Here is a 22765-nt window from a genome sequence, read left to right as displayed (position 1 = left end):
TTAAGTTGGCTAAGGAACACTGAATATGATATAATTTTGAAAATCAACATGGAATAAAGTTTATAGGTTAAACGGTTCAGTCACAAATGGACCTCTTGTGAAAGATGTGCTGACCTCTTCAGAAAGGCACTTCAAGAGTCAATAGGAAAAGCCATTGGGCCAGCCCAGCACGTTTTACACACCTGCCATTTAAAAAGTAATGGGAGTTGGGACATGATATTTTTACAGTTTGGAGTCATCTCATAGAGCTCGCTAACAACGCGTCAACTAAACCTCTAAGTGAAAGTGTTGATGTTTTATGAACGAAAAGAGCCTCCTACACTCTGATCTATAGAGTGACGGAACACTCTCTCCTGAAGGTTCTACCATTGTTTTCTATGGGGACCCAAATTTGCACAAAATCGCCAAAAACGGAAAAACGGAGATACGGACACGCTATGGCAGAACAAATGATCTCCAAGCCGAGCCAGTCGGTTTAGTGTTTGAACGGTGTCCATTTTCTGTTTTTATTGCCCTGCAAGAGAATCAAGCAAGCATAATGAACTGTACTTAGATATTACTATAAGCGGGACTTGCTCTGCAATCCTGCTTAATGAATCTGTCATAGGTGTTTGTGTGTGTGTGGTGTAGCCTCAACCCAACACAGTTACTCTTGTGTGTGTTCACACAATTACATGTGTTTCCATTGACTCACTAGCTGGTACTCTATGATGGCATAATATTCCAGCGCTTGAAGTGCTTCAAAGGTGTGTTTGTGTGTGCGTGTGCGTGTGCGTGTGCGTGTGCGTGTGCGTGTGCATGTGCGTGTGTGTGTGTGTGTGTGTGTGTGGTGCGGTTTTAACCCAACACACTTCCTCTGGGTTATATTGACCTTAAGATATCTTATCAGGCATTATTCCCCCCTGGAGAAGTGAATGACACCTGGTCTTCTGCTTTTCTGGCACAACGTAATCTATTTGGCTTTATGGTGTCAAACAGATACTGTACAACTGTGCCTGTGAAGAATATGAGAAGCTGTTTACACATATACTGATATTTTTGAAAGTTAATTGGTTTTGGAATGCCCATTTCAAAACTCTGGTTTTAAAAATGTCCCATTTAGGGGGCTAAAACGCATCTGCCACGATGGTGTTTTTGTTTTTTATCCATTTGTCATGTTTTCACTTAAAAGGCTAAAAAATCTGTATATAACCTGTTAACCACTTAGGACACGGCATTATAAATTAGCTGTTACCAGAATGACAATGACCAAGTCATAATGTATTACTAAAGGCCCCGTGCACTGTCATAGTAGTGTAGTACTATAGTAGTTAATTTTCAATGTCTATTACAGCATGCCACAGGAGGTACGGTGTGCATTAAGGGGCTACGACACAGCCTTACAAAACTGCTGTTACCAGAATGCCAATGACCAAGTCATAGTGCAATACTAAATACCCTGTGTTATGTTATAGTAGTGCAGTACTGCGGTAGTTACATTTTCAGTGACTATTACAGTGTTCCATTGGTGAAACGGCATGCATTATGGGGCTACAAATGTCTGCATATGTGTAACCAGCACCTGAGTTTCATGGGTGTAAAAAGATGCTACTAGCTCCTCAACAGGGTCAAAGGTTCCACTCTCTTATCTGCGACGCTAGCTACACTATATCTTGGGCTCACGTGAGGGGTAGCTTTGTGACAGTGTTCAGAGCCGTCCAGTTTGTCGAACTCATCGTGGTGAAACATGCTACTGTGGTGTAGAGTAGAGGAGAGTAGAGTATGTTTTTAAAGATATTTTTTGGTCTTTTCAACTCTATTTATCAAGTCAAGTCAAGTCGGTTTTATTGTCAATTTCTTTACATGCACTGGTCATACAAAGAATTGAAATTACGTTTGAGAGGACAGTGAAGGGGGTGACTGGAAGCGAGTGGGGGGAGAGAGAGATGGGGAAGGGCCGGCAAAGAGTTGAGTACTTTTATTAATCCCAAAGGAAATAAGGGGGTGGCAGCTTACATAATTATACAAATACACAAATACAAAACATACACACAAAGACCTTATACACATAATTGTACATTTCAGTAAAAGTAAAGCACACTCTTGAGTACCACCACACATACTCTCTCTCTCACACATGCTCTCTCTCTCTCTCTCTCTCTCTCTCTCTCTCACACACACACACACACACACACACACACACACACACACACACACACACACACACACACACACACACACACACACACACACACACACACACACACACACACACACACACACACACACACACACACACACTCACCTTGCCCCACTTTGCCTTTGCAGCCGAGGGGAAAAAATGTGACTGAAACAATGTGTATCCACACATGATCTCCAGCTTGCAGATGCTGCAAAACTCTCGAAATGTATTGGCCCTTTGACCCCATGTGTCATGTGTGTTTTGTTTACTTCACAGTGGCCCTCATGCAGGCGTACAGGCTTTGCTCCCATTCCACTTGAATCCCCTGGGCTCCCAAGTCACTTGACAGTTTGTCACTTTTGGTCCAGTTGGATTTTTTTTTTCCAGATCTGGTGAAATGTGTAGCAAACACATTTTGAAATCGGCCCACTCTGATTGCTGTCACGTGTGCATCTGCCCGTCGTTTTCTGTCTCCTCAGCGAAATGGTGTAACCTTTTACACTGGTGTGGCATCAGTGGACAAAGGATTAGTTGGAAGACTTTCTTGCGCTTGCTTTATGAGTGGGATATTTTTGTAAGCAAGTAAGGTTCGTTTTAGGCAAGCAGGGCAAAGGGAATTCAACACGTAAGTGCACTTGGCACCTGAACCCTTCAAATATTAGTGCACTCGGGATTAAACAAAGCCATTACAACAGCGGAAAGATTGAGCAGATCGTCACAGTGGCATTAGTGTTCATATTTTTGGTAACACTTTTATGGTTCCTTTCTAATGTGTCTACATGTTCTGTCACACGGATATGTGGCCATTTATTCTAGTGATGGTATAAAATAGATTCCCTGTGAGAACTGTTGGGAGTCCTTATAGAAGGCTTGATTACATGACAGGGTTTTAGTGTGACCAAGTCAATACAACTAAGATTTTAGATGTCTACCTGTAGATTATAAGATTATATGAGAGGTTTATCTACATGCTCCAGCTACCAACTTGTAATATTATGTACGCAAACTGCATTAATCTTAACTCTAACATTAGGGTATACTTTTTAAGCACATCAACACATTATCTATATTTCAGCATTATCACATAATGTCACATTTTACGATACACATAGCTAAATTTCACTAATGCAACAGGGACAGACCATTAGAATTTAAGTATATTTTGCATGAGCTCTTCTTTGTGGTCTCTCCTTTATAATTTGGGAGCAGTTTGTGGGAGAGGGCCGGCTTAGTTGAACGTATTTTTCACTGCCGTCTCGGAGTTGTTTTCAGCTAAGTCACCTTGCTTCTTTCTCGCCCACTCATCTCATCAAGGACAGCTGTCTAAAAGTCAATCCTCCTGACGATTCCACCGAACGATACTCCGTCACTCGAGTCGCAGCACACAAAGGGCATGCTGCTCCCACTGATCCTTCGTCTTCCTCAGCGCTTATGATGAGATATTGTTGTTGTTTTTGTGTGGGCATATTGGTTATACATTAGAGGGCAACAAAGGAGTTTAATATGAACTCGAGACACGTATTTTGTGGGGGCGGTCCAATTTGTCCGTTTCAGCTAGATTGCCAGGGACAAGACCTAGCTATTTTTCATGCTGAAGCATTTTGCAGACAGGGTTGTTATTTTGCCTATTGACTTTTGTCCCCTCTGCGTCTGAAAAGCTTCTCTTTATTTGGAAGTCATCACAGACCAAGTGGTGAAAGGTCTATCCGTTTTAGGCTGTGTGCCTTTTCCCTACTCACATGAACGTTATCTTTAGTCCTTGCAGATGTCTTCCCATGAAAGTGCAGACATATATGAAAACAGCTGTTAGATGTGATTCATAATTCATTAATATCAATCTGCATGTTTTGTTTTTTCGTTACTCTGACTGTAATGACCACATTTGAACAGAAGAGGGCACACTTCTTTTTTATATAAAATGTATTGTACTGTAGAATGTTTTGTGTTAGTGGGTGATTGTGTGTCTGCATTCTAAAGTGTTTTAAAGGCAAATCATATCACATGTACAGGGTAGAGCTGAAATTCAAGTTTTTTCATACTGTGTGTGTGTGTGTGTGTGTGCATGCGTGTGTGTGTGTGTGTGTGTGTGTGTGTGTGTGTGTGTTTCCAGAGCGTGCAGCGGAGGCGTCTGCGGAGGGGGGCTGGGGCCGTGCGGAGCTGCTGGCGGTGATCCTGGTGCCCTCGTGCCTGCTGTGCCTGGCCATCCTGACGGGCGTGTGCGTCATGCACAGCCAGCGCTGCGCCGCCTACGGACGCCGCCACCGGCAGGACGTGGAGGAGGCCCTGGACGACCAGAGCCTCATGGCCCCCGACAAGTGTCTCAAGGAGCTGATGTACGACATGAGCACCTCCGGCTCCGGATCAGGTGAGCCATACACTTAAACTATCCCAATCAAATCTCACACATATCCAAATGAGACTGGTTTCGGGTGCAGGTTCAAAAAAGTTAAGTCCATAGGTAATGAAAAAAAAACCGCACAGCGGTGAGCTCCCATTTAATCCATTTTATTTCTGTATTTCTGTACACTTAAACTATTACATAGACATTGCAATGTTGTCATGACAAGTGTCTCAAGGACCCGATGTACAACATGAGCACCTACGGCTCCGGATCAGGTGAACCATACACTCTACTGTACAGGAAGAAGACATGGCAATGTTACATTGTAGGAGAAAAGAGGAGAGTGGTGGAGAGGAGAGGACAGATTGGCGGAGGAAAGGTGAGAGTGGAGGAGAGGAGGGAAGAGGAGAGGAGAGGGAAAAGAGAAAAGAATGAAGGGAAGACAAGAGGAGATAGCAAAGGAGACGAGAGGGCAAGTGGAAAGGAGAGTATAGAGAAGGCACAAGAGAGGAGGAGAGAAGAGAAGTGTGGAGGAGAGAAGAGAAGTGTGGATGAGAGGAGAGGAGGCAAGTATAGTTTGAGCACCTCCAGCTCTGTATCAGGTAAGGCATACACTTAAACTATAACATAGACATTGCAATGTTGTTGAGAAGTGTCTTAAGGACCTCATCAATTACATGTGCACTTCTGCACCAGGCTCAGGTGAGACATACGCTCTACAGAACTCATCATGCCATTACAGAAATAATGCCATAGCAATGCTGTTATGAGACTAGTCTCAAGAGTACAACAAACGGGCAATTCCACACCCTTCTGTTTTGCCATCTGGTGCATTGACGGGAAACAGAAAAGAAATCTTAACTGGAGAGAAGACACCGGAGCAGCACAGTTGCAGTTCTTTTCTTCTTTCAAGTGCACAACATAGGAACCATGTTACTTATTGTGCTGCTCCGCTGTCTCAAGAGTAGTCTCAAGGACCATGAATGCCTCTGGATCAGGCGCAGGTGAGACAGACAGACAGCTACTCTAGTGTATACAGTAGGATTCATTATGCTATTGGAAGCCCACCTGGGGAACTCGCAGTCCACACATAGGACACAGCAGTCCACAGCACACAAGTGCACTCTGCACACAACAAAATTGCATTCATGCCTCACCAGTGCAAAGGGGCAGCCCCAAATGGCGCCCCGAGGGAGCAGTGCGGCAGGACGGGAGTCGAACCGGCAACCTTTGGGCTACAAGTCTTACGCCCTATCGTGCTTTCTCATGACTGCCCATATTACTGTAATCCTTCAAGCAAAGCCTCTATTATAAGTTTGATGTTATCAAAAGGGTTATTATAAGGATGGACTCAGGTGAGGCAAGCAGGCGCTCTGCGGAATTAATTCTATTAAGGTGAATGGGCCCTGCATTTGGTATTGTGTGTTATTATCATACCTGTCAACTTTGAGCTACCAAAATTTGGGGAAATTCCCATATTTTAAGCCAAAATTCTGGAAATTTTCTATAGGCCAAATCCTGACAGTCAACATGGGACGATAGAGACGGTACATTCTACTCTGCTTTTCACGTGCGCGTGCAAAGACAGATCCTGTCTAAAATCCCCCAGCGCACGTTTTAAATGAGCATATAGCGTGAAAACCACTGAAATATCAGTTTCTCCATGTTGGTCTGTCGCTAAAGTTGTCTGTGGCTTGTGCAAAAACTTTGTGCTGGTGCCGGTTGTGATTAGGTTAATCGCATGATTTGCTGTTCCGAGGCTGTTTAGCGCTTTGTATGAACTGACGGTTTCTGAGGCAAAGAGTGGGCACGCACACGCCTACAGAGCTCAAGGGTGACAGCTCGTATTTTCAAGGAACTTCAATTCTTGGTGGCATCTGGCATAACATCTACCGGCAGGTATCTTGATACCCTCTCATGTCTCTTTTCAAGAGGGGGTATTGCTCGTCGGGCAAACAGGGTCGTGGGGATAATTAGGTAGGCCTACTGGACCGACTGTGTTTTTTGATAATGTGAGAAATCGGGATATTTCCGGGGAAAAAATCAAATCGGGAAATGAGTCAAAATTAGGGAGTTTCCCGGGAAATTAGGGATGGTTGACAGGTATGGTTATTATGTATCTGTCAATCGTTTCCCAATCCTGTTGCCAGTACAGCCTAACTGTCATCTCTGTGGGGGATTCAGGTTAGCCGCTGTTAGTGCACCTTTAAAGTACTGTAAATCCCTGTCTGCTGGTTTGGCGGACCATTGGCTGATTATGTTACTAACTCTTATGGTGCTTATTACTAATTAGAGTGGCTGCAATTCTCCTTTAAAGATCCTGTCTGTGGGTCATTCAGGTTTGCCGCTGCTGGTTCAGCGGACCATCGCGAGAGCCATCGTGCTGCAGGAGAGCATCGGGAAGGGCCGCTTCGGGGAGGTGTGGCGGGGCAAGTGGCGCGGCGAGGACGTGGCCGTCAAGATCTTCTCGTCGCGGGACGAGCGCTCCTGGTTCCGCGAGGCCGAGATCTACCAGACCATCATGCTGCGCCACGAGAACATCCTGGGCTTCATCGCTGCAGACAACAAGGGTAAGCCACTGGTTAATAGAGCTAGAGGCATGTGATGTTACATAGGTGTGTGTGTCTGTGTCTGTCTGTGTGTATGTTTGTCTGTCTGTCTGTCTATGTTTAGCACCCTCTGCAGACGACCCTATACACTTCACCGAGCACAGACAGACAGACATACAGACAGACAGACAGACAGACAGGGCCATTGCAATCCTGGCCCAATCCCCTCTTGGAGGCCAGGTACAAACGTAGTTAGAAGAGGGTTCATGTGATAGATCTACTAAAAATGTGCTAAATGTGGAAATTGTGCTAAACTTATGCTTATCATGTTAGCTGTTGGCTACTTGTACATAGCCATTTAGAAAAATGCAGTAGACATTTGAGACATGTCCAAGTATTTGAAATGTTATGAAAGTAATGAGAAATGACATTCTATTGTGAAAAAAACGGCAAGCTTGTTAGGGGATTTGTACAGTATATTTTCTTTTGAGAAAGTCATCTCTGTTTCAAGAAAAAGTCATACCAATGGACACAAAAAAATATAATTATGCTTTATGAGAATTCTGTTCATTGGAGATACTCTTGTAGCATTTGGAGTAGAGTGGAAATCAGAGTTTTGCTTGTGAAAAGTCCAATGGATAATACAGATAATAGTATGTCACTAATTACATTCACAAATGTGCGCAGCTTGCTGTTCCTCTGACAATCGAAAGTAGCCTTCAGTGTGTTCTGCAGGCTGTCTGAAGATAGACAATCTTGTCACGTTGCCTCTGTGGTTGGGTGGTGGTTAGACTGTCAATGTGGGTCATGGTGTAGGTACGCTAGGCCTGTGAGCAAAACAGGGTTACACTTTACTTGACATGTCCCTGCAAAACACATTCATAGCAGCTGTTATACACTTTGCATGAAGCATCCATGGTCGTCTAGACATTCATACCAAAACTTTTATGAACTTGGAAGACGGAAGGACGGCAACTTGTCAAAATAAAAGTTAAACAAAACATCTTTGCATGGTTTGTTCTGAACCCTTCCTGATTGCAACCAATCTGGGTTAATGACTCACTCCAGTGCCAGGGACAGAACATCTGAATGAAGAATTATATTTACTTGACCATATCTGTCCCGGGCACTAGAGTATAAATCATTGACCCAGATTGGTTGCGATCAGGAAAGCTCAGAACAAAAGCGGCAGTGCTGCTTTGCAATTGTTGAACTTTTATTTTGACAAGTTTATGTCCTTTTGTCTTTCCATGTTTATGAAAGGTTTGGTATGAATGCCTTACGAAACAGTCATGAATCCTTCAAGGTAAGTGTATAACAGCTGCTGTGAATGTGTTATGCATCGACACATCAAGTAAAGTGAAATCCAAAAGGGCATCATGCAGACAGGGTTGCCAGATGAATCTGATGATTTCCAGCCCAAAAAATGCTCAAAACCCGCCTAGAAGAACAAAATACCGCCCAATTCTATTGATTTCTATGGCAAAAATTGGGCGGGTTTTTCTGCTAAATGCCATTTTTACCCGCACACCATCCTAAGCAGCCCAATTGGGCAGGAAACAGCCCAATCTGGCAACACTGCATGCAGATCTGACCCTTTTCTCCATCAAGCACCTTCTGCATCCTTACGAGAATCAATGAATGAAAGTATGACAGTAAAGCTTGCTTGTTGTTTTTTTTTGTTTTTTTAATTAATCATTAAATCTGTTGTATTGATGAGGGAGCGGATATCATTTATCTGCACAGTGGCGTGTTCTAGGATGTCGATAACAGGCGTGTGGTGCAAGTGCTGTGTAGCAAGCAAGCGTAAGATAGATAACGCCAATCAGACAGCTATTAGACTTGGGGACGGCCCCCTACGGCATTCATTCTCAGGATGCAAAATAAAGGAAAAGCAACTCCGTACTTTGTTAACTAAAAAATGCAAATGTGGTTGATGTGTGATTACCCGGTATGCAAGCATGTTTTGTGTCATGCATCAGCCTAAAGCAAAACAAAAAACACAATTTTTATCTTCCATATTTTTCTCCTCTCCCATCCCCCCTCTCTGTCTGTCTCTCTGTCTCTCTGTCTGTCTGTCTCTCTCGCTCTCTTCCTCTCTCTCTCTCTCTCTCTCTCTCTCTCTCTCTCTCTCTCTCTCTCTCTCTCTCTCTCTCTCTCTCTCTCTCCCCGTCTCCAGATAACGGCTCGTGGACGCAGCTGTGGCTGGTGTCAGAGTACCACGAGCATGGCTCTCTGTACGACTACTTGAACCGCTACACGGTGTCGGTGGAGGGCATGGTGGTGCTGGCGCTGTCCATGGCCAGTGGCCTGGCACACCTGCACATGGAGATCATTGGCACTCAGGGTGAGCTGCGCACAGGCCTGCCAAGCACAAGCATAGTAAATCTGTTATACTAGCTTGGGGTGCATTTCTCGAAACCATATTTGCTAACTACATTAGCTACTCTGTTGTTTGCAATGCAATTTCCCATTGACAACTGCGCTTTCGAGAAATGCACCCTTGATTTGTTCAGATATTATCTGATCGAATTCTGTAGCGGCATGAGCGTCAACGCCGCAATATCGCCATCAAGACTATAAATTAACTTTTTTCATGACAAGTGAATTGGGCTAGTAGATGTTAATCCATTGTGTCCTGGAGCGACATATATGCTGCATTCAGGTTCTTGAGATTTGAGACGTTTTATTAAAAATGTGGGTATGTCAGAGCTGAATGAACACATTCTAATGCAACATGAGGGTCCTAGCTTTTAAATGCAACTGATTTCATGTTTTGATGTGCTTCAGAGGTTGAACTATTTAGGTTCTAATAGGCAGAGGGCACCTTTTCCCAAAAAGGGCTTAGGCTAAAATGGGTTAATCCATACACTCCCTTCCCCATCAAAGTGGCTACTAAGTTTTTTTTTTCTACCAGCCAAACTGACCAGCATTGTGGTCGGTTGACCGGTGTTATTTTAGAGCAGCGGTTCTCAAAGTGTGGTCCGGGGACCACTGGTGGTCCGCGACAGGGCTCAGGTGGTCCGTGAGGGGATTTCTACTTTTTGAAGACAAGTTAGCAGTAGGCTAATTTGTAACATTATTTTCACCACAATAAGAGGGGCTTGTAATGTGAAAAAGTAAGTGATTTGCAATAAAATTAGCATTGTCAAATTAGCAACCGTCAACTGTCAATTCAGTTGACAGGTGGTGGTCCCTGAACATTTTTGGGGGTACAAAGTGGTCCTCGGTCTGAAAAAGTTAGAGAATCACTGTTTTAGAGCCATCATCTCCATAGCGTGTTCGCCTCTTAGCATATTCACCCCTATACCATCATTAGGGTTTTTATCTATCTATCTATCTATCTATCTATCTATCTATCTATCTATCTATCTATCTATCTATCTATCTATCTATCTATCTATCTATCTATCTATCTATCTATCTATCTATCTATCTATCTATCTATCTATCTATCTATCTATCTATCTATCTGCCTAAATGATGAAAAGAGACCTTCTCCTGGCTCAAGGACCTCAAAGACTGGGTGCAATTAGTTTAGCGCGGTTTAAAAAAGGAAAAGATGAACACAGATGCAAGATGAGATGGAAGGACAGTCGTTGAATGGCCATTTTATGTCGCCTTTTATGACCGTCAGGAAAACCTGCGATCGCTCACCGTGACATCAAGTCCAAAAATATCCTGGTGAAGAAGAATGGCACGGCCGTCATCGCAGACCTGGGCCTGGCCGTCAAACACGACTCCAGTAGCAACACCATCGACATCCCCGCCAATCACAGAGTGGGCACCAAAAGGTGAGAACAACACACACACACGCACACACACACGCGCACACACGCGCGCACGCACGCACGCGCACACACACACACACAAACACACACACACACACACACACACACACCGCTACACACACACAGCCCCCTTGATATCTTTGTGGGGCCCTCCCATCGACTTCCATTGATATTCCGAGCAATTCGTAACAATAGCTAAAGAATGCTAAACTGTGCCCAAACCAAAACAATCCCTAATCTTAACCTGTCAGTGAGGAAATGTTTTTACTCTTTTACTTTTACCAGTAACAACAAAACTACCCCAGCAAAAGGGGTCAAAGCATGTGGGGTCCCCAGGATTTGGGCCCCACAAGGAGCGAGGGCCCCACCTTGTTGGTGTGCTCCAATAGTAGTGGCCTCACGAAGGTAGATTGATGCAGTACACACACCCACACACACACACACGCAAACGCACGCACACACACACACACGTCACACACAGATATAAACGAAGATACGCACGCACGCACGCACACACACACACACACACACACACACACACACACACACACACACACACACACACACACACACACACACACACACACACACATTCCCCATCACCATCTCTCCCCAACCTGCCATCAAACTCACATACTGTACATAGTCGCCAGACAGTACGGCTGACCACATCAATAATATTAGATTTACGTAATAGCCCTCCCTAGTGAAGGAGTGAGCACCAAGAGATGAGAAGAGGACAGAAGCCCTCTCCTCCACTTTGTTCCACACCCCCAAGCTGCCAAACCAGTCTTATTGATATTAACCCCAACTCCGATGAAGTTGGGACGTTTGGTAAACAGTGAATAAAATCAAAATGCTATCATTTTCAAAACACTCAATCTATTCATTAGATGGAGAATAGTGAAAAGACAACATATTAAGTGTTAAAACCGAGAAAAAATATTGTTTTGGGGGACATATGTACTCATTTCTAATTTGAGAAATCCATCACGTCTCAAAAGAGTTGGGACGGGGACAATAAATGGCAGCAAATGTCGAGGAAGACTAAAAACAAAACAAAAGACAACACTTAACAGTTAAATACATTAACCGATGAGATGATTTTATATAAAAAACAGTGTCAATTCCTATCTTGGACATGATTTCACCAGCTTAAATGGTGGGTGTATTCCTTGTCATGTTTTGCAATGTTTTCCTTTCTGTAGTGCTTACAGTGTGACAGGTCTTGACCAAAAACCCACCATTTTATCACATGCTGGTCCTTATGATGGAGCCAAACTGTTAAAACATAGTAGAGAATGCAATTTGACCTTACTATGTGGCAGTAATCGAAGATCTCCCTTCAAAATATAATGCATGAGTGGCTTTTCATGCTGTTTAAAACCCATTTATACCATTCAGCACTGTATTTAACTCTACAGGTGAGTGAGAACATCTTAACCAATGCACTACTGCATCCGCATGCCATCATGGAGGCTGACTTTTGAAGCTAGCACTAACACAAGTTGGATGGTCCATTTTCACTGTAGCACAGGATGTGCAATGCTCTATTATTGTCAAAAAGAATGGACTTCTACAACTTCTGCTGACTTCTGTAAGCAAAGGACAGTTTCCCATGTCTTCTGGGTCTATTTCAAGTGAGCTCAGGTGCTTAGGAGAATGTTAAACCCCTGTGTCATTTTCATGCATTAAGCATTCTTAATATGGTCAATTTTCAATAGCTCTAGCACTCCAGGAATTAGAGTGAGACTACAGCCAATATATATTTCATGATGTCATGAACCTATACAATGATTTTATTAACAAAAATATGTCTTATATACACTCAATCGTGGTAAATCAAAGGGAATTCAAAAATGTATGTAATAACTATGGTAATTATTCCCTTTGCATCTTTAATTCTGAGTGACTCAGCCTCTCTGTGATGATCTTATACCTGGACACCTATATTGTCCGTCAGTACAATTCATTTTGAAATGTTCTTCTTTGTTGTTTTATCTTATTTGGATGTTTACTAAATTTCACTGATCCCCGTCCCAACTCTTTTGAGACGTGTTGGATTTCTCAAATTAGAAATGAGTACATATGTCCCCCAAAACAATATTTTTTCTCGGTTTTAACACTTAATATGTTGTCTTTTCACTATTCTCCATCTAATGAATAGATTGAATGTTTTGAAAATGATAGCATTTTGATTTTATTCACTGTTTACCAAACGTCCCAACTTCATCGGAGTTGGGGTTTGTAAATGTGTAGAGAGGGCATGGACAGGTGAGAACAGGGCCCCTCCACTCCCTGCTCCCTTCACAGGTAAACACTTTAGTTCCGAACGTGGGTAAGCACTTAAGTTCCAAACGTAACTGGTGCTGGGGCAGCCATGGCTCAGTGGTTAGAGTGCTGGCTTTTAGATGATAAGAGGGTTGCAGGTTCAAATCCCACCCTTACCAGTACCTCCATTCATGGCTAAAGTGCCCTTGAGAAAGGCACCTAACTAACCCCACATTGTTCCAATGACTTTAACCAATACCTAGCCTGGCGAGCCAGACCCGTACAGCAAAAAGCTGCCCCCGGGAACAAATTCAATTTGCGGTTACTAGGGGCGTCTAGATTTCTAGGCTAACCAATACCCTGAACCTAAATAAGTGCAAGTCGCTTTGGGTACAAGCGTCAGTTAAGTATAATGTAATGTAATGTAATGTAATGGTGTATAATGTAAAGTATAATGTAATGGTGCGGGAACCGACACTGGCACTGCTCTGGTCGACCTGAAAACAGTGAGAGTGGGCACCAAGAGATGAGAACATTTTTCAATCAGACTTGACGTTTTCAAAAGTACCTCCTCAATTGTTGTCCTTCTTGCCAAATGCATAGCCACCACCAGCCTGTGTTTGGGGCGCCGGGGCACACATGTGTACACATTGATAGTAGATTTCATAGGTTGACAGCTTGGCAGAGGCAAGGGGGTGGTGGAAGGTGGGGGTTGCAAAAACGAGACGCGTTATAGAAACCTGATCGCCTGTTTGACATTATGCAGCGACGCACAACAGAGGTGTGTGCATCTCTCTCAATAACACACACACACGCACACGCACACACACACGCACACACACACACACACACACACACACACACACACACACACACACACAATCCCCATTTTTCTCTCTCTCTCTCTCTCTCTCTCTCTCTCTCTCTCTCTCTCTCCCACTCTTTCACCCTCCCCTGTCCGTTGCCCAATCCCTTTGAGCCGCTATTTGTGGCGTGAGCACCATATGCTCCCCACGTGTTTAATATGCCCGTGCTGCAGACTGTACTATGCATACGCACCACACTCATCCCCCATTATCTCCATGACCAGGCGCTGACCTCCCATTGGGCTCAGGTTACTGCCAACAGGGGAATAGATCGCCAGAGAGAGAGAGAGAGAGAGAGAGAGAGAGAGAGAGAGAGAGAGAGAGAGAGATAGAGAGAGAGAAAACAAATGTATGTAAGATAAGAAGGAGGGACAAAGTGATGCAGAGGCCATCCAGTCAGATAGGGGGAACATAAAAGAGAGAGACAGAGACAGAGAGAGAGAGAGAGAGACAGAGAGAGAGGACCGATGTGTCATTATTTACCCTCAAGACACATCCCTTCTCCTCCCCTCCCTTCATCCTCCTCACCTCCCTCACCCACCACCATCCACCCTTCTCTCTTCCACTCACGGTCACACTTCCCCACCTCTCCCCTCCCCTCCTCTCCTCCTTCACCAGAGGTATAAGTAAAAATAAAATAAAAACAGTTTCCTTTCAACACAGGTAACCTATCTGAGTAACCAGTAACCCATGTGCACTTGTTTTATTGTCCACTGACTCTACACTGGTTGGATCACGATTGTGGTGAGGCCTTGCTAGGTTTTTAGGGTTTCTCAGTAACTGTAGAAATAATTATGATCTGTAGCAAAGACGCCACTTTATATTCACTTCTGTACTTGTTTCATACTACTGTTGCGATCTTCCTTTCCAAATGTTCCCCAGGGAAAACTATGTGACTAGGAAGATAATTTCAAGGTCCTCTGATAAGAAACAATGTTAGCCCTGTGCTTTTATATTCCTTCTGTACTGCCCATTAAAAAAGGGCCTTCGTGGGAGGAGAGACCAGAGCACATGTTTTCCAGGGCTACTCACTCTCTCCTTTCGCGCAAGCCAATTGTAAACTCTGATCAACTTGTCGTGGTCTCATTAATTAATTAGTTTAATTAATTTCCTTAACAGTAACACAGTCTATCCATCTCAGGTACAATGGCGTAAGTGGTGTAACAGCTTTGTAATAGCAGCGTTGGACTTACACCATGAATTTGTTTTTAACTTTTGACACCTCTGTCCTTCACACCCTACCATAATTCCTTCTCACCACCTGCTGCTTTTGCAGGATGCAAATGATCAGGGATTAATTGATAAGCGGCACCTCCTCAGTTATTTCCCCCACTCATTGTCCCTCTCCCCCTCCTCTCCTCCTTCTCACTCCATTCATCCTCTCCTCCACTCACTACTCCTGCTCCCCCTTATCCTTCCCTCTTCACCTCCCTCACCTGCCACCATCCAGCCCTTCTCTTCCCCCACTCCACTCCTCCGCTCCCCCACCTCCCTTCTTCTCTCCGTCACCCATTCCATCCACACTTCTTTCCCCCACTCATTGTCCCTCTCCCCCTCCTCTCCTCCACTCACTGTCCTGCTCCCCCTTATCCTCCCCTCCTCACCTCCTTCACCATCATCCAGCCCTTCACTCCCCCACTCCACTCCACTTCTCCGCTCCCCCTCCATGTCACTGTGCTCCATAATTGGGAGTTAATGAGTTTCCTCTCTTCAAAGGTACATGGCGCCTGAGATACTGGACGACACAATCAATATGAACAGCTTCGAGTCCTTCAAGCGGGCGGATATCTACTCGCTGGGGCTGGTGTTCTGGGAACTGGCGCGGAGGTGCTCGTTTAGAGGTAAGGTCCTGCAGGGTCCTGAGGTGACAACCGCTGTGACTCCACACACGTTTGATGTAGTGCACAGCACAGGCCTGGAGAACAAACTGTTGCATCCATGAGCACAGAAAGAAAATAAACTGATTTATTGGAAAGTAACGGATGATGCTGCTTTTGGAAGAATAAAGCGTTCAATGTGAAAAATAAGAGGTTTATTTATTCATTCATTCATTCATTCATTCATTCATTCATTCATTCATTCATTCATTCATTCATTCATTTATTTATTTATTTATAATGTTGTGCTCACTGTCAATACCAAGCTGTTGTGAAATCATGTAGTGAATCGTTTGCTATGTAGGTGTTGACAGTGGGGTTTTTTGTCTCTGTATCTCAGGAATCGAGGAGGATTACCAGCTGCCTTACTATGATCAGGTGCCTTCAGACCCGTCCATCGATGACATGAGGAAGGTGGTGTGTGAGCAGAAGCTGCGGCCCAACGTCCCCAACCAGTGGCAAAGCTGCGAGGTACATTACTCTAACCAACATTTCAGTAAACTTGTAAACTTGTAGCATATGTGGAAAAGTTCAGAGCCCGGTATGAACACTAGTGATTCACAGATAAACACTTCTGTTCCAAACATAACTGTCGCGGGAACCGACACTGGCACACTGCTTCTGGTCGGCCTGAAAACAGTGAGAGTGGGCACCAAGAGGTCATAACAGATCCCCCTCCCCCTCCCCCTCATAGTACACCCCCCCCCCCCCCCCCCAAACTGCCACAACATCTTCTTGCCAAACAGCGTGCATATGTGTTGAATACATTATATCATCCCAAGACATCAATATTTGACTACTTTGACCAGACGGGAGTCAAAATGTGACGTGCGCGTTAAAGGCGCCCCCCTATGGCAGCATAACATGAGTGATGGTTTTGGGTAGGGAAAGGTCTAGGTCATAGAGGTAGAACATTAGACTAGGGGTGACCCGCGGCAGCCATTTTTTGGAGGTAGACCTGAGAAATGGAAATGAATGGAGAAGAGGACTCACTTTTGTCAAAAATAATAATAATGTGAGAACATCCATCCACAAATTATACAAGGAAAATAGAAGAAGTGCGTTGCTAAATATCTATATAATTAATATACTTTGATTTTTAAATGTATTTTATAGACTATGATTTAAGTAGATTATGTAGATTTTTTTAAACATAGAAATCGCACATGAATTTAAAGCGCAGGACCGATGAAAAAAGTGTGACTTATAGTTACATAAATACAGGAATTGATTTATTATTTATTTATTTATTTTACTTTATATTATTATATATAATACGGTTATTGTGAATAAGCCCCTGTTCAAAAACATCTCTAATGGCTACTTGCTGATTACATTATCAGGAACTTGATTTGTAGTATAGTGGTTGCCATGGTTTTTATTTGCTTATACCTCCCAGGGCAAGCAGTGCAAACAGAGGGAAGTGAGTTGTAACTGTGTGTTATTATTTTATTTTGCGCTAAGAGACCATGTCTAAACAATTGGAAAACACCACATGTATGGTATATCCTTTAGTTAACAATGACAATGATAAGGCAGTCAGATCATGTCACCAGTCAAACAGGCACATCGTTAGAAATATTCAGCAAAAACAAGTTGGTGCATCCCTAAGAATGAGAGAAATATTTATAGCAGGAGAGTTTAGTTAGCCCCTGGATATGCCTGCTGCAGGATACGAATGCTTGTGCACATTTGGTGTCATGCGTATTTTATGCTAATTCTGCACACGGTAGGACACTTGACACAAGGTACAGAATGTGTGCACTTGGTGCAATATTGACACAACCATGAGCGATCTTTCAAACTTCCATGTGGAGTTCCCGGTAGAGTCAAACAATTGTGGAAAATATTAATGAGAGCCCTGTTGGCTATATACCCCCTACTCAATACCTCCATTATCATGCATAGCACTCTGATAGCTCTTTAGCAAGTACATGTAACGGAGGCTAACTAGCAGAGTTGGCGTGGAACGTTGGTAAAACCTCCCTCCGATAGCCTCATACAGTCTCGTGCCGTTGAGCCGAGAGACTAGTCTCTTGGCCCAGCGGTATCGTACTGTGTCTCCCATTGCCGGACTGTTGTAGTTGACGAGACTGCTGGTTCAATCCCCGAGGGGGGTGAACAGGTGCAAGATGACCTCCGTCACATACAGTATATGTGCACATGGTTGTGCACGTAAAATTAAGTCAAAAAGCAAGCATACCCTGGACCTTAGTCTACAAGACACACAGACTACAAACTGCAACACAAAATGTTTGCACCTGTCCCAGGCTGACCCTAATTCACAGTAACCACAGGCGGAAAGAGTTAAAAGACACAATGACTCATTGAGTCTCAAATCGAGAATGGGATGCGTGCAGAAAACACAAAGAACATACAATCTTGAGAGCGGATCTGCAACATAGCAGAATCATGTTATGTTTCAGGCGACTTGGGGCGATAGAAAGAATTGCATAATTACCAGGAGGAGAGGAATGGTAGTCTAGTTGATAAGACTACAAGCAGTTGATGTAACACACAGGGGGAAAAAATATGCAGCAGCACTGCTTCAGAAAAGAGAAAGTTTATGTAGGAAGGAGGACACTGAAGTAAAGCAGTCTGGTGGAGAAGAATGGGTTGTGTCTCTGAGAGTTTGCGTATTGTTCAATGCGGCTGGGGTACAACAGTAGAGGAGAATTCAAAATAGCTCACTCTGAAGTCTGTACCCTCTGCAGGATGCACACTTTGTCTGGAAGCAAACAGCTGGTAGCAAACCAAGCGAGGCGGGTCAACCATGCCGTTTGGGAAATGTCAATTGTTATGCTCTTGGTCAGACCAAGTCTCGAAGAGATTTGAAAGTCAGTGATAATCAGGCTACTTAGACTGGCCTGCGGTTTTTCAGTGCAAAGAAAGGGATCTTTCCATTGGCCTGTTTGTTTGTTTTACATCCTTTTGTGTTTGTACTACAAGTACATGTTTGTGTGTGTGTGTGTGTGTGTGTGTGTGTGTGTGTGTGTGTGTGTGTGTGTGTGTGTGTGTGTGTGTGTGTGTGCGTGTGCGTGTGTGCTCGTGTTTGTGTACGAGTTGATAGGAGTGAGAGAGCAGAGGAGTGTTTTGCGTCTCTGTGTGACTTACAATATCTTTTTTTTTTACTGAACCCAACAGGCACTACGGGTGATGGGTAAACTCATCAGAGAATGTTGCTACGCCAACTCCGCCGCCCGACTCACCGCACTGCGCGTCAAGAAGACCATCTCCCAGGTCGTCGTCACCAAGGACATCAAGGACTGAGTAGCCCCCTCTCCCCACCTCCATCCTGGATAAGGAGACATGTGGACACTGAAGAATAGGGTTCACGTGTTAGCCAATGGCACATACCTGATTACTGTCTGTATAAGTGACCTGTGAGCAGGGTTGCCAGATGAGACTGATGATTTCCCGCCCAAAAAATGCTCAAAACCCGCCTTGAAGCACTAGATCTCACCCTGTTTGAGCCAAATTCTATTGATTTCTATGGCCATAAATCTGCAGAATAGCCTGTCCAAATGCACTTTTTAGCCTTTTTTACCCGCAGACGGTCATCCTAAACAGCCCAATTGGGTGGGAAACCGGACAATCTGGCAACAATGCTTGTGAGATATGTGTTGAGCAAAAATCATGGCCCTACTAGCTCGTTATTATGATTATAACAGTGATAACAGACTTAATGGTTATGAACAAGAAACTATTTTTCTAATCACATCTTTTAAGTCACACAGACTGCTAGGTATGTATTAGTGCTGCCCAACATGTAAGCCCTATTCTAAAGTGTTACCATGTAAGTTTGGTCTGGTATTAGTCCAGCAGCTTGCATTGGTTAAAGACCGTCCGTCCAAAACTGACCGTCCATCCTGCAACACCCTTTTATGAGATGCCAAAGAACCCTACAGTGTCTAGCAGCTAGGAACCCGTCCTACTGGATTATAGCCGCAAACTAAATGTGATTTTCATAACGAAAGTTTCTTTCAAAAACTGTGATGCAACAGAAGAGAAGAGAAAAAAAATGGTTTGGGATGTGTGTACATACTTTTGCTACCTCAAATGTTTTATTTTTCATGTTAAGTTTTCTATATTTGTAAGGAAAAAAAGTGCCAAATTGCACTCATCTGCTTCTGGTGCCATAAACGTTATGCTTGTTGTTCTTGCATATTATATTGTAAATGTTACTGAGTAACGCTCGGCTGCTGAGGAGAAATCAAGTTGGTTTGCTCGACTATAAATGGGGCGGCCACTTGGTTCCTTTTTTGTTTTGACCAAAGTCACCACTGGAATATTTCCATTTTGCTCTTTTTGCTCATTTTTTTTCTGTAGATAAACTCAGCACTCACACACTCCTAGACTTGTCTGAGGGACCAATCATCAAGATTTGATTGTTTTTTTAGTCCGAAAAAGTAAATACTGTGTTTTTTCCACTCAGCCCCCTTTGGTACGTTCCTCCCGCCGATGCTCTTTGTGTCCTTGTAAAGGGCCTTGAAGCACCGCAGACAAAGCCGTTTATGCAAATTTCAATGTAGAAATGAAACCTGTCTGCGCTCACTCTTTCACTATTGGCATCCAGAGATTTATTTTTATCCAGTTTTTATTTTCGCAAAGAGGCACTGCAGAAATCAGATGTGGCTGAACTGTGGTCTCTGACAGGTGTTTAATAAATTTTGCTCTGTGAAGACGACCACAGACACACATACAGTATCAGAGAGAGAGACGTAAAAGAGATAAATGCTCTCCCATGCCTTCATTATAAAGGCTAATTCTATTGAGGCCTTACTTAAAGCTGGGCAAAAAAAAACCCAAATTGTACGAATATGAATGTAATGTTTTTAATATCGCTCCTCACACCATCTATGTCGCTCGCAACACACTTTTTAATGGTTACACTGCTCTGAGGCTGTTTGACCGGAAACATTTCTATTTAGTTCATCACATAACGTTTTACATTAATGTGAAAAGTTAATGTCATATCAATGATTTTAGCAAAAATCACTATAACTGACAGAAGTATGACAGCCCTGTTGGCATGTCGATAAACAAGCTCAATATAAAATGTGAAATTTTGCTACTAAATAATATCATTGTCAGTCGCTTACAACATATAGGCTACGCTTATAACGTGCAATCTAACGTGCTATATTTTTTAAACGTTTGTACAAAGGCTTTTTTGTTGCGTTTGTCATGAACAGTAACACCATTGTCATATTGAGGTGTTGTGCTGTTGGTGCGACACCATTACGAAAGAGGAACATGAACTAGCTAAGTCTGGATTGTATCTGCCTGCCCTGTCATATGTCGGGCAGGTGAGTGGGCACCTATTTGGAAGCAGGCAGGCCCTCCGTATGGTGTCAGCGGTTACTGAGTTCTTCTTTTTGGTCTGTGTGCTGCTGTTTGTGTGAGAGCAAGAGCATGCTGGCCTCTGTTACCGCACAAGCCTGTTTTTAATGAGCACCAGGCACGCGAGCACTCCCTTAGGCGTTAATGTGTTTTTTATATTTAACGTTTTCTTTTTTTTACATTAGCAATAAGCATTTAATAAACGTTCAGGGCGTATGTTATTATACGCCTTGAATGTTTCTTTAACGCCTATTGCTAATGTAGCTGTTGGAGGAAAAAAAAGAGTAACACTTTATTTTACGGTTCTGTTTTTTTAAAGGTGCACTGTGCAATATTTTTAGTAGTTTATTTCCAGAATTCATGTGGCCCATTCACAAATGTTACCCTTTTCATGAATACTTACCACCACCATCAAATTCTAAGTATTCATTATGACTTTGCACTTTTCATACATGAAAGGGTGGATCCTCTCCATTGTCCGCCATGTTCAGTTTTCAGAAATAGACATTTTTAGCCGCAAAGCATACTGTGCTTTGGTCAAACTAGTAAATATCAGTTCATTATTTAGTAATTATACATGAAAAGATGAAATTTTAATAGGCAGCACAGTTTCAATGTGCAGCATAGTTGCAATACCTACTCTGGCCACCATCCTACACAGTGCACCTTTAAGCGTATCTCCTTGTAACAACATACAATATCGTGCACTTACACTATAACTACTCAGTACTCACCCTGACCCTAATGAAGTGCATCATGATAGATATTGTCACTTTGTTACAGTATATTTCATTGACGTGACAGGGCCACTAAAATAAAGTGTAACCAAAAAAAGATACTGGAATTAAAAAGGAATAATATAATTATCCCTGTTCCACTGTGCAAATGACCTGTTATGCATAGAGGTCTGTGTCCCATCTTCTGATACTCATCCGACTGGATCACTCTGTACTCTTCGTCCAGTCCCCATAAATGTTGTTCGAGCATGCTACTGCAACCGTAATAACATATTTGAGCCTGTCTCTGTACATAGGTACATAGCTGAGCAGTCCAGTGGGATGACATAACACAGCATACTTGGAGACCGCAAACTGTCACTTGCAGCCTGTGCGAAGACACAGTGGCTTCGGGTGGCCTCCACACATGCTTCTGAGATGTACGTACCGGTACTGTAGGCCTATGTGTGGGCGCACTGAACATCCCTGTCTGCAACCTTCACACACTAGTTACACAAGAATCACAGTTCAGTACATGATTGCCTTTAAGTTTACTCACAGTGTTACTTGCTATTGAGTCTCTTTCTCCTTGGTGGCCCATTCCGCATACACGTAGAAGGTTGCATTTCTGACAGGGCACCGCGAGAGCTGAACCACCACACAAAAAGAATGTCTTGGGGAATTTTTGCTCTGTTTTTTTCATGTGGTTTCTTCTTTTGTTTATGAAAGCATGTCAAATGGGTATGCATACGTACTCTACTTTATGCTTTATGAATTCTGATCTAATGTGTCTTATCTCAATGAGCAGTATATTTGTCATTTCATGTTCTATTTATTGTATGCAGATGTA

The 22765-nt window shown here is 43.3% G+C and overlaps 1 protein-coding gene across 1 annotated transcript in view; it reads left to right on the top strand.

The window, feature by feature from the left end:
• The window catches only part of LOC134461240 (activin receptor type-1C), a 35259-nt gene extending 12494 nt beyond the window's left edge, over positions 1 to 22765 (top strand). Inside the window, exons 3-9 of the mRNA XM_063214021.1 lie at positions 4272 to 4526; positions 6842 to 7072; positions 9231 to 9398; positions 10689 to 10845; positions 15696 to 15820; positions 16197 to 16327; positions 19001 to 22765. Of these exons, the coding sequence (XP_063070091.1) occupies positions 4272 to 4526; positions 6842 to 7072; positions 9231 to 9398; positions 10689 to 10845; positions 15696 to 15820; positions 16197 to 16327; positions 19001 to 19126 (1193 nt within the window). The 3' untranslated portion in view covers positions 19127 to 22765. The remainder of the gene's footprint in view (positions 1 to 4271; positions 4527 to 6841; positions 7073 to 9230; positions 9399 to 10688; positions 10846 to 15695; positions 15821 to 16196; positions 16328 to 19000) is intronic.

Source organism: Engraulis encrasicolus, chromosome 13 (assembly GCF_034702125.1).
Source record: "Engraulis encrasicolus isolate BLACKSEA-1 chromosome 13, IST_EnEncr_1.0, whole genome shotgun sequence".
Taxonomy (NCBI): Eukaryota; Metazoa; Chordata; class Actinopteri; order Clupeiformes; family Engraulidae; genus Engraulis; species Engraulis encrasicolus.
This window is presented reverse-complemented; position numbering and strand designations above follow the sequence as displayed.